General features: G+C 38.3%; 1 protein-coding gene across 12 annotated transcripts in view; it reads right to left on the reverse strand.

Annotated features, from left to right (window-relative positions):
- Positions 1–17,455, reverse strand: part of LOC144027488 (mitochondrial import inner membrane translocase subunit Tim13) — an 82,424-nt gene extending 64,969 nt beyond the window's left edge. For 3 of the 12 annotated variants that reach the window (XM_077535058.1, XM_077535057.1, XM_077535056.1), the window contains exons 1-11: positions 17,393–17,455; positions 14,937–15,056; positions 10,506–10,693; positions 8,145–8,653; positions 7,499–7,634; positions 6,697–6,823; positions 6,427–6,481; positions 4,490–4,534; positions 3,876–3,950; positions 3,428–3,536; positions 2,932–3,106 (exon numbers count right to left, since the gene is read on the reverse strand). In XM_077535058.1, coding sequence (XP_077391184.1) covers positions 2,932–3,106; positions 3,428–3,536; positions 3,876–3,950; positions 4,490–4,534; positions 6,427–6,481; positions 6,697–6,823; positions 7,499–7,634; positions 8,145–8,653; positions 10,506–10,693; positions 14,937–15,012 — 1,495 coding nt within the window. In that variant the 5' untranslated portion in view covers positions 15,013–15,056; positions 17,393–17,455. Of the gene's footprint in view, positions 1–2,931; positions 3,107–3,427; positions 3,537–3,875; positions 3,951–4,489; positions 4,535–6,426; positions 6,482–6,696; positions 6,824–7,498; positions 7,635–7,722; positions 7,741–8,144; positions 8,654–10,505; positions 10,694–14,936; positions 15,060–15,987; positions 16,006–17,392 lie in introns of those variants that run through there. The other 9 variants (XM_077535055.1, XM_077535052.1, XM_077535048.1 and 6 more) reach the window with 8 other exon arrangements.

Here is a 17,455-nt window from a genome sequence, read left to right on the forward strand (position 1 = left end):
AAGGGTCGCGGGGGGTGCTGGCGCCTATCTCAGCTGGCTCTGGGCAGTAGGCGGGGGGCACCCTGGACTGGTTGCCAGCCAATCGCAGGGCACACAGAGACAAACAACCATCCACGCGCACAAGCACACCTAGGGACAATTCGGAGCACCCAATTAACCTGCCATGCATGTCTTTGAAATGTGGGAGGAGACCGGAGAACCCGGAGAAGACCCACGCGGGCACGGGGAGAACATGCAAACTCTACCCAGGAAGGCCGGAGCCTGGACTCAAACCAGAGTCCTCAGAACTGGGAGGCGGACGTGCTAACCACTAGGTCCACCGTGCCGCCCCCTTCTAAACATTTAAGGCTATTTATCTTTAAAGTGAAATTTCAGGATGAAGCTAAAATGCACTACATTAAAACCTTTACAAATGAACTTAATATGACCTGTAAACTTTTGTCCAAATGTCCAACTTTCAGTACTTTTTGTACAACTTGCTGCTCTCCAACAAGGAGCTAAATGGCAAATTCACTGCTAGTGTTGCAATCGATGAATTGACCAATACATTTCTAAAGACGTCCATATTTCTACTTCTCTCACTCTCTAGTCTCTCGTTGTGTTACAACCTGCTGATGACATTTTGGCACAAAGTGACCTTAACATCCTCCCCAATGGCAACCTGTATTGTTGATCAGTTATTGCCATCTTTGTCTCATGATGTTAAAATGTGAACAGCATGATTATATTCCTTGCTTCACGGATCAAACACCTGATTTTTATTTTTTTTTCAGCTCCTTGTTAGAGAAGGGCAAGTTGTGCAAAATGTACTGAAGGGTTCAATAGTTGGACATGTGTACTTAAAAAGTACAAAAGTAGCACAAAACAAGTTAATTGCACCTTCTGCCATAAACTGGAAGAGCACTTAATTGATATGCATGTCACTATATGTTGCTGGCATAGATAGATAATCAAAGATGCTGTACATTTTGTATTAAACACATTTTTCAATTTTTAGACCAAGTAAAATTGGATAATGTCTTACGGCACACCGGTATGTGATTAGTAATCACTGGCTTACAGTAACAACCTGGCTACAGAGGGAGCAAGGAGAAACGGAAAATTGATTTTTGTGAAAAATATTTTACATAATAAACAAAATTAAAATATTTTAAGGCCACAATTGAAGAAGAAGAAGAAGACTGTACTCTAAATATTGCAACAAAGTTAAGAGTTTGTGTCAAACAGAGGAAGCTTGACTCATGCACTATCTGGCGCCGTATGCTACATTATACAACAAATACCAGAACAAGCTTGTTGAATAAGCAGTAAGCACCCGATTAAAACAATCGTATATTACACCCCTGTGCTTCCAGAATGCATTATTTATAAATGTTAGTATTATTGTCTTCCCCTAATGAAGAGACGGAATGAGCTAAGAACAGCTTTTGTTGACTCCTTAAAATAGACTAATAATTATAATACGCTGACCTCACAGTATATTGATATTTCATATTAAATGTATTTTGACAATAAACTCTCATGTTTGATTGACAAAATCAGTTTGACACATATGAACAATTTAGAGTTTTTGACGAAAATACTCGCAAAAACCATTTCCCTCACAGCCATAATCACATCGAGGATGTCGTGCAGTCTCAGTGGGCGTGGCTAGCACGTAACATTTTCCTACATCGGCCCTCGACAGTTTTTTCATTGAGCCCTCTGAACTGTGCCAAGCAACAAACAGAAACCTGAAGTTACCAGGAAAGAGAATCTGACCAATTGTTTTGATCTAGGTTGCTAGTAGTAACGAAGCAAAACAGACTTAGATCATCGTTCCACAGCTTTCATCAGAGCATGTACGCCCTCTATTAGCCGCACACTTCTTTCATTCGACATTGCTGGTCTTATCAGCGGATAGAATGAGAGCATGGAGGAAGTACGTGCTGTTGAAATGTCCTTCACAGGACGTCTGTTTGTTGTGGCTGCTTACACGCAACTCAGGGCCTTCTCCTTCTCACATAATGCGCCGAAGAAATATTAGCATGAAGAACCAAACTATCTGGAAGCATAAAGTGAACGTGTGCCATATGTTTTGCGTAAACAACACTGCTGACGGATGAGATGACCCGCCCAAACAGAATGAAACGTTGTGCAATGCAAAGCAGTGAAAGCAAATGCAGATGCAGCGTTTCAGATGATGTTCTTGGAAAGACTTCTCAAACATGGGAGGAAAGACACTAAACAGCAACAGTGTTTTCTTTCTAGAACATTGAGCAAAGTCATCGTCAGAATGACAGGAGATGAATTATCTGTAATCATCTGCTCCTCGATCAATGCCAAATAATATGACATAATGCTTAACCTTGTATTCACTACACTTTAAGAAGTCTGCCTTTACAAAGCTGAAAAAAAAATCAGTTTTGATTTACATATTAATTTTACAATATTGTTCTTCCTAATTGTGGTTGTCCTTACAATTGATTAAACTTCAATCACTAACTCATGATTAATCGCAAATTAATCTGTTCTGTTTTTAATAATACAAAAAACAAAGCTCCCAAAAAAATTTGTCAGAAAAACAGGAGGTTTTTTTTTTATTTCAAGTGAATGCAATACACTTCCGTACACTTCGTATTAAATATTTTTTTCCTGATAAAAACAAAAGAGAGAGAGAATTTCAACATAACGTATGTGCTTGTACCTCAACCTATTGTAGAAATTAGAGGACACTTTTCTTCAACCCCAGAAAATAATTTTTGATACTGCAGGTTGTTACTTGCTTGTTTAGCCACTCGAGTGTTTGTGTGAGCAGGTGCGCAAGCAGTAGCGTGTTTATAAAAAGCCCCACGTTTGCATGCGAGCGCAGCACCTGTTCTCACGTGCGTGGGCGCGTGTTTGCCAGAGGGACAAGCGTGAAGGGCGCGCGTGCACCTGCCGTGTACTCACTCATGCACTGCAGGCTGTGCTTCTTCTGCAGCGTCTTGCCGCACAGAGAGCAGGTGGCGCAGCTGGAAAAAGTGCCGAGCGCTAACAGATGCCCGTTGTTGTGGCTGAACTCGGCCTCCTTGGCCTCCCTCTCCTTCTCCTTACCCCTGTGCTGCTCTTTCTCCCGGTTCTTACCCTGCGAGGACACAATGGTGGTCGGTTAGCATCATTCGAAGTGTGTCACAGGCATGATGGGTTTATGGGAGGAGATTAGTGTGCTAACGTGCACCAACTGTTACACTTGACAATTAGGTCCGTGTAATGCAATTAATGCAACAACAGTGACTAATGCCTACTGTTGTGTTGCATTTCAAATGGCCAAAGTACTTTTTGTGTGTTAAGGGAAGTGAAATGTAACAGATGGGTATTTTTTAGGGATGTAACGATATCCAAACATCACAATACGATATTATTAATTATTATAATTAATTATTAATTATTATTATTTTTTGCCTACCTTATCTTTATTGAAGGAGCCGGTCATCCTGTTCCTCAACGAGCTGAGAGTCCGCTTTACCTTGGTGCCTTTTTCCACCTTCTCACTTCGATCATCCTCTTCCTCATTCCTGGTGGACCAAGAAGAGAACGTACACTCACATAATATTAGGTGGAAAAAGTCACATCAACCAGTATGGGATCTCATGCCATTTGCTGACCATAATATTTGAAATGAATGAGTTGACTTGACGTATGAAGTGAGGGATTAATTATTTGATCACTCAAGATTGCTCACTTTGGCTCAAATTTTAAGGTTGCTTGTTATTTCTCCAACTGTAGTTGCCACCTACTACAGCAGAGGTCACTGTTGCAGAAGCAGGCAAAAGTTACATTCCTTTTTTTCTTTAATTGAATTTCTTGTCAACCCGATTAAACCATACTGTAGCAGTATTAAGAAGGGAACTTACTCATTGGAGAGGAACTCGTACCATGTGACATTTTCGGAGTCTTTGTCATTGGTTTTGTTGCTCCGCTGCTTTGCTCTGTGGAACATGAACAATATTTTATTATGAACATGTAAGTAGGGATGGCAAATGTAGAGAATTGTGTGTGTTGTGAAAAAAGACAAAAAAAAAATGTGTATACATCCATTAAAAGGATTTTGACTTGACACATAGTCAAAACATCAGTCATAATGAATACAATACAATACAATACAATACCCAAACTGAAGGCTGGTATGAATGTGATAAAGATTGTTGTACGTCAACTCAAATTTCCTTAAATAGTGGCTCTAATGGGCCTTTCCCCATTAAGTCACAGGTTGATTATTATTTTTTTTTTAAATACAAAATGCCTCTCTCAAATACAGTAGATGCTCTTTCCTTAGTGGGGTCGGAGTAGGTGAACCGCAATATAGTGGGGGAACACTTTAATATGCCCGTAGCCACTATATGAGAAAATATAATATTTCTGCAGTATTCCCTTCCAAGCTGGTGACATGCACACACACATCCAGTGCCTGAGAGCGGTCACACACTGCTCCTTGCTCCTCGTTTCGAGCAGCGGCCTGTTTACTTACCCGTGGTACAACTTTAGCTCCTGCAGAACTTTCTGTACCATCAGCCTAAGACAAACAAGACACTGGGGCTGAGTTGGAGCAAAGGAAAGCAAAGAAAAGCAACTGATACACACGTTCGCAAGTGCACATATACTGGAGACACACACACAAACACGCGCACGCCATCTAAGGGGATGGTGGGAAGAGAGGACAGCGTTGGGAGGAGGAGGTTGCAGACACATGACATGGAGCAGAGATGTCAGCGGGGAATGGGGAAAGCCCTCCTGTGATGTGTTGTGTGGGAGGAGATGTCTGTTTGGATGAGAACATAACAGGCCGCAGATGCAGTACACTATGTGCGCACACACAATCATCGTGTACCTTTCGCCAAAGACCAGTGGCGACTTGACTGAACTGGAGTCGTTCTCTGAGGTGTTTGGACTTGTTATATTTAATACAGAGCAGATGTGTGATTCTGAATAAACATGTCTCATAATCAATATATACGTGTGACTTCCTATTGGCTCTCTCCGGGAAAGGCAGTTTTAATTGAATGTAATAATTTATTCTTATAACTAGTATGGTTAAAACTGATTAAATGTATTTCATTATGCAGTAGGCTCTAATTAAGTTTCGGTGGGGGATTTTTTTTGTAGATTTTTCAATTTGTTTTTTTTTTTGGGGGGGGACTGTATAGTTGAAATAAAAAGTTAAAACAATCAAAAACACTAAATTTACTAGTTCAAACTAAGTGTTTGACTTTAAAACTCATTCGCTTCCAGCCGTTTTCACAGAAGCAATCCCGACTGTTTTACTGGATTTTGACTGATTTTGAAAGGCCCGCAGAAAAAGTATATTTCTATCTGTTTCCATTTTGCAACAATTAGCGTTAGAATATAGCTAAGTTTAATAAATTTTCACAAATCTATTTAGAATTGTAATTGAGGTTTTTTTGTTTTTTTTTAAACATGGGCCTGGTTGATCTCCTTTGCTCTGCTGCCACCTTCTGGCCGTTTGTGTAATAACTACCATTTCTGAAACCGTTCTTTGCAGTTGAGAGGCTGCGTCAAAGCCTTCTGTATACTCTAGAATTAAAAATAAATAAATAAATAACACGTATAAATACTTAAAACGTTTAAAAACAACAACAACAACAAACGTATTTATAAGTTATTGGGAACGAATGAGTTAACAAATGTGTGTTTACATTTTAAAACTAGCCAATTAAATGTGAAGTTTATTAATATAATTCAATCATTTATGGGAAATCATTCTCATATTGTAGCTCAGTACTAATAAGTAATTGTATTTTTGACAACGTTACTGAGTTGTGTCTGATGTTTAAGTTGTTTTCAATTTATAAGCTTTATTGAATAAATTACATTTACAATTGAATTCATCCATGATTATATTATTCACATCCATTTGTCACAGAAAACAGACAGATGACCATTCACACCTGGTCACAGAAGTCAAGTGAGTGAACTGCAACACCATCAGTGATTTATTATACTTAATTTTATATTTTGAGTTTAATGTGTTAAAAGATGTACTTAATTTTTGAAGAACAGATATACTTTGTATATTATTGGTGTCTAATAATTACTCTTATTGAGTGTAGATTGATTGTTTACAATTGACTAGCAGCCAGTCCACGTTACCCCACCAGCTCTCTTAGGCTCAGTGAGCCTAATGAGAACAAGTGCGATGGGAAATTGATGGATGAATGGCACATATAATGAACCATGGGAGACAGTTGATGATACTTCCAAGTCCTTTTTTCTACCAGTGTACAGTATCAGTTACGCCTGTGGGATCAAACAAGAAAACCAAAAGAGTCTTCTTTTCAAGCCTCATTAAGCCTGAGCAGATGGAGTCATGTAGTCATGTACTGTAATGCTCTTTAACCTCACTTGCGAGGGTTTAAGCACACTTCATTGACGCCAGTGTTGACTTACATATGGCTTTGCCCCTCGTTGGAGTGCAGGTGTTGCTCAGGGTCAAACTCCTCCGCTACACGACGGAAAGAGAGAATGTTAACATGATAAAAAAAAAAAGAAAAAAAAAGAGTTAATGTAACTAAATGTCACTGACACAAAAATGGTATGAATCGTCACCAAAACTGACACGCACATTTCTACTCATGTCAACTTCAACCTCAGGAAAATATCAAAACAATTGACACTGTAGTTCGTATTTTATGGGCATTAATCTTATGTCAAACCCACCTCCTGCTGCCCGCGCAGCCTGTTTGGAAGTCTGCACAATACGAGAGATGTGTGCTGCACGTGAGCATTCGTCTGTGGCAAGGATCTCCGAGCGGGAATACACTTGCTTGCCGGGAACGCCGTCGGTCTGAAATGTTTGCAAACATAAACAGTGATAGATCTGAAGTGATCTAAGTTTTACGGAAGTTGTCAGAAGGTTGCCACTACAGCACAATGAGTTCAAATGTTTATAATAGACCTCAAGTACACTTTTATTTTATTCTTTTGTTAGTCAAGGCACTATACTTTGTATAACTTAAATTGTTGTTTAAAATGGACTCTTGACATCCTAACTATTTCTCCCAGCCATGTTAACAAAAAGATCAAATACATTGTTCACAATTAAAGATATAGCTAGCTAGCTAGCTAGCTAGATGCTAGGTATATGGGTAGCTAGCTCGCTAGCTAGCAAGCTAACTATATGCTAGGTATGTGGGTCACTGGAATGCCTACAAACAAATCAAGTGTTAACATGTAACCAAGTAAGCATTTTGTTATTTATTTATTTGTGAAAATGTGTCTATTAGCATGCTGTTCTGTGCTTACCACCACTGTGATTCCAAAATAATATCTATAACAACTTTTTATAATAGCTTTTTTGAGACTGTGCATTAGCGGTGGCTTTCCGTCTGTGCCATTCATTTGCAGTATAGAATATCAGTTTATCACTGTTAAAAGTTGTGCAAAAAACAAGTCAGATTTTTAAGACGGGCTTTCAAACTCTATTATCTGTATTCATGTCACGCAGTTTCAGAATCAGTACCTTATCTTTGGGACAGGAGAGTCTCTCCTTGTGACCGTCTGTCTCCTCCAGTGGACGGTCCATGCAGCTTTCACTGTTGTGCTCTGCTTCATCTTCATCTCCATCACTGTCCATAGCCATGGTGTCAAGACTCAATCTGACATGCAGACACACAAACAGGAGTAAGAAATACTGTCAGTCAAATGAATATCCTATTTTCGTTTTGTCTCTTCTAACTCATCAACCTGTATTGTGACCAATTCTGCCTCTAAAGTTATTTGTTCAACCACTCAACAAATCCATCCTTCAATTTTCAGCCTAGCGCCTAGGATCCTGCCATTTCTGCCCAATGTCACTTGGAATAAGTCTCCAGCTTACCAGTTGCACTAATTACGGATGAAAACGGATGGATAGACGGTTCACCTATGAAGTTTTTGATCATTTCCCTTTTATTTTTTCCTTTGATCAATTCACTTTGATTTTCTATGTCTTTGATGTTTCACAAGAAATTGAATAGGAATATCATCAGAAAAATGGATAGTAAAAAAAAAAAAAAAAAAAGTCTGAATTAATATTTTGAAAACTTGGTTTTGAAAAGAAAAAGTGAATATTGGCTAGAAGCCATATTTGATTGTTAAAGTACAGATAAAAATGATGAGATCACTACCTCCTTCCCAGATTGATGGGTGCAACGGGGACGCCCCAGCTGTGTCTTCGTGAGGTCGACATGGATCTCACTAAATTCGGAAAACTGTCAACTTCAACGTCTCCATTTAAATGCACCGTGTTTCCATGGTTACGTGATTCCGTTTCAGTGTGAGGTGTTTCCAATGATCCCAACAATCCGTCCAGATCAATAGTCACACTAAGACCAACTCCCGGGCCCAAGGAGTCGTGGCTGTCAATCACACAGCTCTGTAAGAGTTTGGGGCTCAGCTGGGTGACCACAAGGGTGCCGGGCGCTTCCTCGGATGACGCTAGCTCAGTCAGATGGGGCGCTGCGGTCTGGGAGGTCAGCTCGGGACTGCTGGTTTTCAGAGGCCCGTCAAGATTCACCTGCAGGTCTCTGAAGTAGTCCGAGTCTCCAAAGGAAGAGCCGAGGCCCTGCAGGTCCTCCATGCTGCTGTTCACCTCCACACCTTTCACCTCATACTCGCTCACTACAGAGGATGCATCCTGGAAATGGAAAAGACTTAAGGGCTCGATTATGGAAAAAATAACAATCATGATTATTTTTGGTAATAACTGAAATCACTAAATGATTATTTTTTTGTACAAAACAAGAAAATGTTTCAGCATTAAAAAATTATTAAGACAAATTAAAAAAAAAATAGAAACAATATAATTATGTACATTCCTTTTGGACCTAACAGAATTTATAATAATATTTATTCATTTCATTATTATTATTATTTATTTATGTTGGCAAAAACTAAAAGTTGGAGTGCAGCTTGGGCACTGTGTCATAGGACGATCATTAATTTTTTTGGTAAAAAACAAGAACATGTTTACACATTTAAAAATATTAAGACCAATTAAAAAAAAATTATAGAAACATAACAATTATGTAAGTTCCCTTTGGACCAAACAGAATTTATAATAATATATATTATTTATGTTGGCAAAAACTTGAAGTTGGAGTGCAGCACATGCACTGTGCTGATGATTTTTTGATACAAAACAAGAAAATGGGTAACGTAAAAAAAAAAAACACAAATACAAAATATTAAGATAAATAAAATTCTTTGAAACACTACAATTATGCAAGTTCCTTTTGGATGAAACAAAATTTATTAAATTAATTATTTTAACATTTACAAAAGGTGCAAATGTATAAATTTAAACAACTCAAATATTAGCATTAATTATCTTTTTTTTTTTTTTTTACGATTATGCTGATTTTAGATTTTTAATTGTGGCGTGTAATAATTGAAATTGTAAATGAATTCCGATTAATTGCCCTGCCTTAGAAAGGACCACAGGTTGCAAAAGTACTGTTTTATCCCGCACCACTATGTTATGTTTTGCTACGCTACACTATGCCATGCTATGCTATGCTAGCTGAGAGGATGAAGTTGTGTTAAAAAAAAATGAAAATAAAAGTACAAAACAGTGAAATTGATCTTGGCAGGCCAGGAACTCAGCACTTCTAAACACCTTTGTGGTCCTTTGTGACTTCCCACCACTGGGAAGGAAGAAGACCTGATTCATTGTCCACAACATGAGGCACACAATTTACATTTACAGTGGTGTCAAACTGCACTGCATCACGCTGACAGCTTTTTCTAACATTTTAGTTTTAGCTACACTTTCCCGTATGATGCAGTGCACTTCTACACCACTGCAAACTATCATAATAAACATACATCCATTCTCCATTTTGGATAGCGCTTGTTCTCATTAGGGTGATGGTTGAGTTGGAGCCTATCCCAGCTGACTGCAAGCGACACCCTGGACTGCTCGCCGGCCAATCAGCGAATAATAAACATATTGAGGAATTAAAACTGAGCATTATAACAACAACTAAAAAAAAAAAACAACAAAAAAAAAACATTGAAAATTAAAATTGCCATTATAAAAATAAAATACAAAACGAAGTGCTTAAAAAAAATACAACTATTTAAAACTAAAATGTACATTTATAAACTGACTCTAAATATAATTAGAGTGAAAATGTCAATTATTTAAAATATATTGTGGGCGTAAACACAGCCAACTTATTTCCTGATCAGTGGGCGTGGCTCCTCTCATTCACTTTGAAGTGATACTTGACTCACTGAGCCATTTTCAGGAGTAAAAAGTTAATATTTTGTCTATAATTAATGTGGTAACTTCATTATTTTTCTTGTACAATTAGTACCTTTAAAAAGTATTTTTTTTACTTGCTGGCGACTGATGATGACATCACCTGTGCTGAGGAAGTAGGTAACAACCAATCATGGCTCAGTTTACTAACCAAACCCAGACAATAGGTGAGCAATGATTGGCCATCGTTTATTTGTGTCCGACTGTTTTAAATATAAAATACCTGCTCCTCGTTGGCGCCCCCAAAAAAGACGTCCTCAGTGATGGAGGGAGGCGATGGAGAGGGTGAGGACGTGCCTGCAGCAGCATGAAGCTGAACATGCTGTTGTCCACTCAGTTTTCTCCTCGGTTGTTTACTAGCATGTCCGCTTGTCTGTCCAATTGGTTCACTGTATGGCTTGCACTCAGAGGCTGAAAAATAATGCATGAAACTGTTAACAGGAAGGTGGGATCACATGATCTCTTTGCACGTCAGTCACATGTGACCATTATGAAATGTATTGTTTTGATAGAGTTCTTGCAATTAGACTGTGTGGGTGTGTATAATATATTTCAAATAGAAAAAAAGTAGGAACTTTTCATATTTTAACGACAACGTCACATCCAGGTTCCCATGGCGACTTGAGCAGAGGGGAAAGCCACAGTTATGACAGCTTACGTAAGTCTTATTTCATAAGAGCGTTTCCCGTGAAGCCAAGCCGGAGACTAAGCCGGCCTGGCTCCACACTTCTTGACGCTTTTTTCTACTTCAATGCAGCTGGCCGGCTTGTTTATTTTCTCCTCAAAAGGTCATATACTGTAACAAAATTATTAACGTGGAGAAAAACTTTAACGTAAAACCGATAATCTTGAAATAAGGCCTAATATCGGCCCGACACTTCTCTCAGTACTCGCCCATCCCTACCAAAAAATTTTAATAATAAACTAATAAATAAATAAATACATTTAAATAATAATACCCGTGTTTTTCTCATAACTTTTATATTTTTATAGTGATAGAATTCTTTTTTTTGTCTTTCAATTTTACATTTTACTCTCTCAGTATTCTGAGTTCGTGGACGTTAATTCATTTTTCCCTGAAATTAAAAATGTCGTTTTTATTGTGTATAAATTTTTGTAGTTGTAGTTGTCATATTTTGGCTTTAATCACATTTTATTCATGTAAAAATAAAATTTGCTCTTAAAATATTACATTTTTCCTTCGTTTGTAAATACCATTTTTTTCCTCACAATATTAAAAATTATTCCTGAAAAATTCCAACTTTTTGGAAGTTTTTTTCTTGCAATCTTACGATTTTATTGCTGTATTATTAAAAAAAAAAAAAACATAAAATTAGAACCATTTTAAATAATTCTCCATATAGAGTTATAGTATTTCACTCACAAAAACTGCCTGGTTAGAACAAATATCTTGGGAGAAAAAGAAAGAAAATGTATTTAGATGATAAGTTTTTTCAGTGCAGTGTCATGAGGAAAAAAAATGATAACCGCAGAAAAACAGAAGCTAACTAATCCATTTATGACTGTTGCAGAAACTCAGTTTGCGCTTCACTTTGTGTAGCCTACATTAATATTGTCTTTATCATCTGTACTGTCTTTCTTTGTCATTGTGCGCTATTAACGTACAGTAACTTCATCAGAGCAGATTTCATTATATAAAATTGAATGCAGACAGAGCCAGGCAGCAATATAGTCTGCAATAAAGAAGAAAGATGGCAGCCAGAGAGACGCTACCATGTAAACACAGCAGCAGACACGCTGACATACTGTACTGTGCATCGACTGGATTTTCTATACAACTAAATCACATGCATTTGTAAACAAGCTTGGAAAAGGCCTTTTATGGTCACCCATGCGTGATGGATAATACATCACACCACGATCAAACGTACGTGTGTGCGTGTGGGCTTGGAAGTGATCTGCTGCTGAATTCAATGTCATCAACACTAAATCACTTTTACAAAGTCTGCTGAGACATCGCATTGAATGGGGGATTTTGACAACTACGTTTTACAAGTTTATCTAATTTATGTTTTATCTTTTGTGTATTCTGTGTACCGGTTCAGAAAATAGGTAAGATGTGATTGGTCGTTGTTTGAGCCCTAAGCATGATGATGTCATCTTCAGTCAACAGCAAGTGGCAAAATGGCCGCCCCCTGAGATGGATAAAAATGGCTGGATTTTGCTTCATAACTCTTACTCCACAAATGTAATATTAATCAGAATGCCATGTTTAGACTAGTGAAGTCACATAAAACAAATTATGGTCAAGAAATGTTTATGGTTGACTTAAGGTTGATTATAGCAAAATGTACTGAAATACATAAATAAATACTTCAAATCATAATAATAAAATCAACCATTATTAATATTGATGTCATAGAGTAGTAAAAGCAAAAGAACAAAAGGGAAATAACAAGCAGCACGTTAATCGGTGCGCGGAGCAGCATGACAATCACAAGAGGAACTTGATGGTCGTCATATGAGTCAAACATGATCACTTGATAGTTACCTCCAAAGAGGAGGGTTTTTTTTTTTTTTTTTTCTCACATCATTTTACTTTGCGTTTTCATGACAGGTACCGATTCAACTTGAGTGTCATTCGAATCATCAATCAGTTATAGAAGTGTTAATGTACCGCCCTAATGGTGCTAAAGTGACCATTGCTGAAAGTGTGACACTTCATTGACATCAGGGCGCACAGTGAACTCTTGTTCTCACGGGGATAAATTCCCCTTGTGTAAGATGTGATGTGGGCAATTTACACCACCTTGCACCCACAGCGTGGTTGGGAACACAAATGTGATTTGTAGGCACTGGGAGATGTAGCCTACGACATGGCTGCCTTCTAATGGACAGAGCCAAAAAGTGTATATAATTGTTTATAGCTGTTGAACTGTGAACAAGAAGCAGCTATGCTGGTAGCATCCAACAATAAGAATGTAGCATTAGCCAAAACGCGAATGTTTAAACTAAGAGAGATGAAAATGTGCAAAACCTTTCTTTATATTTATCCTATTTAAAAAGATCGGTATCATCAGAAACTAACAACATACAATAATGTTACTCAATTGAAATTAATTGTGCACCAAAAAAATAATGCAGTGAATGAACAAATACTGCACATGTTAAAATAGATAGTAAAGAATAAATAAAGAAGTGCAAGAAAGCATTTGTAGTGGATAAAATTCATGAAATGGGACGAAGGAATTCATTTGAATTTGTTTGCGTTTATGATGGTTGGCACTCGCTTTGTAATGCAGATTACTGCCGCCTACAGGATTGGAGTAGAACTGTTTCTATAAATAGATAAATATTGGTTAATTACAAATTATTATTTTTTTTTAAAATATAAAATAAATGAATAAAGCACAGAACAAAAAGTCATGAATAGCATAACAGCATTGTTTTTGTATCTATTTTTTTTTTTCTTTTAAGTTTTGATTACGGGCTACATTTCTATTGCATTAAATGTTTGTTATATCTTTGATACAAAACACCAAATTTTCATATGAAGAGGTTTTCAACAAGCCACATACACACACGTGCACACATAAGCAAACAAAAGCAATTTATGAATAAATTACCCTATATTAGCTTACATTATTACACCTTCAAATTTTCTTCCATCATTATGTGATGATTATCCATCCATCCATCCATTTTCTTGACCGCTTATTCCTCACAAGGGTCGCGGGGGCTGCTGGCGCCTATCTCAGGTGGCTCTGGGCAGTAGGCGGGGGACACCCTGGACTGGTTGCCAAACAATCGCAGGGCACACAGAGACGAACAACCATCCACACTCACACGCACACCTAGGGACAATTCGGAGCGCCCAATTAACCTGCCATGCATGTCTTTGGAATGTGGGAGGAGACCGGAGTACCCGGAGAAGACCCACGCGGGCACGGGGAGAACATGCAAACTCCACCCAGGAAGGTCCGAGCCTGGACTCGAACCGGAGACCTCAGAACTGGGAAGCGGACGTGCTAACCACTCGACTACCGTGCCGCCCTATGTGATGATTATTATATATTATATTATTATATATAACCATTATATGTGACGTCATACATGTTGAGATCACGTCTCCGATCAACTGCTGAAAGGAGACTGATTCTGTCCTCTTTCATTTAGAATTGCTTCAAACATCAAAGTGTATATGTAGGAATGGAAGAAGGTTGATTTGTTGTGATTGTATTGTATTGGTGTTAATGTTTTATGTTATGTTTTGTTTTTTTGTAAAGCGTTTTGTGACAGCTCAGGCTGTTTGAAAGCGCTATATAAATAAACTTGAGTTGAGAATTATATAATGGTTAATGTCATAGTGGCTGATGTTTTCAATCATGGTTTTGTGCGTGCGTGTGCTGCAACATGAAAACAAGTGTGAGCTGTCAAAAGAGCTTTGATGGTCTACCTTGTGCATGAAAGCACACCGAACACTTCCTGTTTGCTTCTGCTCAGCCATATTGCTCTGATACTAACATATCATGTCAAAATTGTCACCCATCACACAATGACATGAGAACTGTCCTCAAATAAGTGTGTTTGCATGCGAAATTGAATGCCATTGATGATGATTGTACTTCTCTCACCATAGAGCCGTACAAGGTCACCAAATGTCAGCGAAAAGGGAGCAAATTTGGACCCGTACCTCTCTTGAAGGACCACCTCTTCATCCAGAGCTTGGAGAAGGAGGGCCAGGAGTTGTTGAGCGGAGCGTCGGCCATGCGAGCAGCTCGCTGTGGTCAGCTGGAACTATGACACGCTGCTGCTGCTTTGGAAGAGGAGGAGGAGGCAGAAGAAGAAGAAGAGGAGGAGTGAGCGTGAGGGGAGGAGAGCACGAGCTCTCAGGGATTATCTCAAACTAATCACATCCAATACAAGAGCTGGATTTAAAAAAAAAATAAAAAAAATCAGTGGTCAGGCAACAAGTCATTTTCTGTTGGCTTAAACATGATCATTTCGGAGTGTTTCTCTTTGCTGTTAGATTTCTCGTCCAATCAGATTTCAGCCTCTATGTGTTGCCATGTCAATCTAATCTGCCCAGGACCTTCAGGGCTGGTTGACGTGATGTAAACTTAATTCGCAATTTGTTGCTTTAACCGATCAGATTTCAAATTCATCCTGAGAGGGACCACAATGACGTCAGCTCTTTTTTTAATTTATTTATTTATTTGTCCTCTGATTGGTTGGTCAGACCAAGCCAAGTGTGAGTGGCGAAACACACCTGTCGTCATCTGCACACGTGAGCAGACAAATGTTACATGGTGTAAGATGTCTGGTGGGATGTGGTCATCTATTCTACAATGATGAAATTGTATTAGAAGGACCTAACTCTAGTCATGCTTTTGTATTTAAGCCTACATTATACTAAGAAAAGCTAATGTTGAGGCCACTGTAGTTACATTTGGCTTTGGACTTAACCAGAGAAGCAAAAGTACTGGAGTTAAGTGAAAGTATAGATTAAAAAAAAATAAAAAAATACTGGTAAAAGTACTGATTCAACTCTGTTACTTAGTTTAGAAAGTTTGAGAACCATTAATAAATAATGTTGATGTTGACCATATCACACTTGATTTTGACAGGAAGTCAACACAGAAATTTTCTTGACAATAAAATGTTCTATGCAGCCCCACTTGTCTAAACATGGCATTCTGGTTAATATTGTGTTTGCCAAAAACGAATTAAGCAGCAAAATTCACCTCTTCATATCCATCTCAGCGGGCGGCCATTTTGCCTCTTGCTATCAACTGAAAAACATCACAGTTGCTTAGGGCTCGGTTAACGACCAATCACGACTCAGCTTGTGAAAGTCACATGACCAAACTCAGAAAACAGTTGGGCCAATATTAGTCGTTACCTAATGCTGTATTCGAGGAAAGTGGGAAGTCGAACTTTTCCGACTTCATACCAGGAAGTGAGCACGGAAACACCCCTTTGAACTCGAACATCCAAGTTGCAAAGTCAGAAAAAAAAAAGGACCCTGACTTCACTGGCCGTCTTAAATCAGACGTCACTTGACAATTGCGAGCCCCATGGACAGGCAGACCGTCAATGGCACAACATAATTTACAAGATTTTAAGCAGTAAAATCCACTTATGTTGTATGTGCCTTATAGTCTAAACAGGGCATTCTGATTAACATTGCATTTGTGGAATATGAATTAAGCAGCAGAATCCACCTGTTTTTATCGAGGGATCGGCCATTTTGTCATTTGCTGTCCACAGAATTGTCATCACAATTGCTTAGGGCTTATACTGCATTCGAGGAAGGTGGGAAGTCAGATATATTCCACTTGGATTCTCCTAGTTCCGACCTCAAAGCGTTTGTGGCAAATGTAAACAATAAAGATGTCCGAATGTGATAAATTGTTTGTTGTTCTGGTTAACGCAGTCATTCCAAATCCCGTTGTTACGTGAGCCTATTTCAAATCACTAATTAAAGTAACGATACATAAATATAAATATTCAAAAATAAAGTGTCATCTTTTAAAAGAGACCAAAACTATGTTTATACTCCAAATGGTTCAAGAACAACTTCATTTTTTTACGCACACTATTTACGGTGACAGCTGGAAGCCCAATAAAAATGAAAGCTCCCTTTTGAAATTCAGTAACAGGCCACTTTGCCTGATGTGTGCAACTCCAATGAAGATTCGAACTCAGAAGGCATGACAAAGAAAATAGGCCGATATCATTCACACTTTAAAGATTATGCAGTTTTAGTAAAATGAAAAGTCAGGAAAATAAGGAAGTGAGTAATGAAAGGCCATAGACCAGTAAAGCATTCTTTTGTCATCTATTCTGGGGGGGTTAAAAAACAAACAAAGTGTATGTATGTGTAAAACGAAGCTGTGCCGATATGATACATTTCAAAGCTGGCAACTAAATGGTGGCCACCTCTTTTTCTTGTGTAATACGCAGGATGAGTGTCAAGTTTAGTCGAGTGCACTGTGCACATGGAGTGGAAAAAAAGTCTCAGCACTTTCCCACAAGAGGGCAGCCACAAAACATTCTCACATACAAGACTCGTCATGTTTTCAACAAAAAAATTAACGTAGTGACACTCACTTTTAGCATACAGCAAAGAGTACGTAGGCTACTTACATTGTGTTCTGACTTCGTTCGTCCTCACACCGACTGACGCTGATGACTAGTGACAGGCACAGA

The sequence above is a fragment of the Festucalex cinctus genome, chromosome 10 (assembly GCF_051991245.1).
Source record: "Festucalex cinctus isolate MCC-2025b chromosome 10, RoL_Fcin_1.0, whole genome shotgun sequence".
Taxonomy (NCBI): domain Eukaryota; kingdom Metazoa; phylum Chordata; class Actinopteri; order Syngnathiformes; family Syngnathidae; genus Festucalex; species Festucalex cinctus.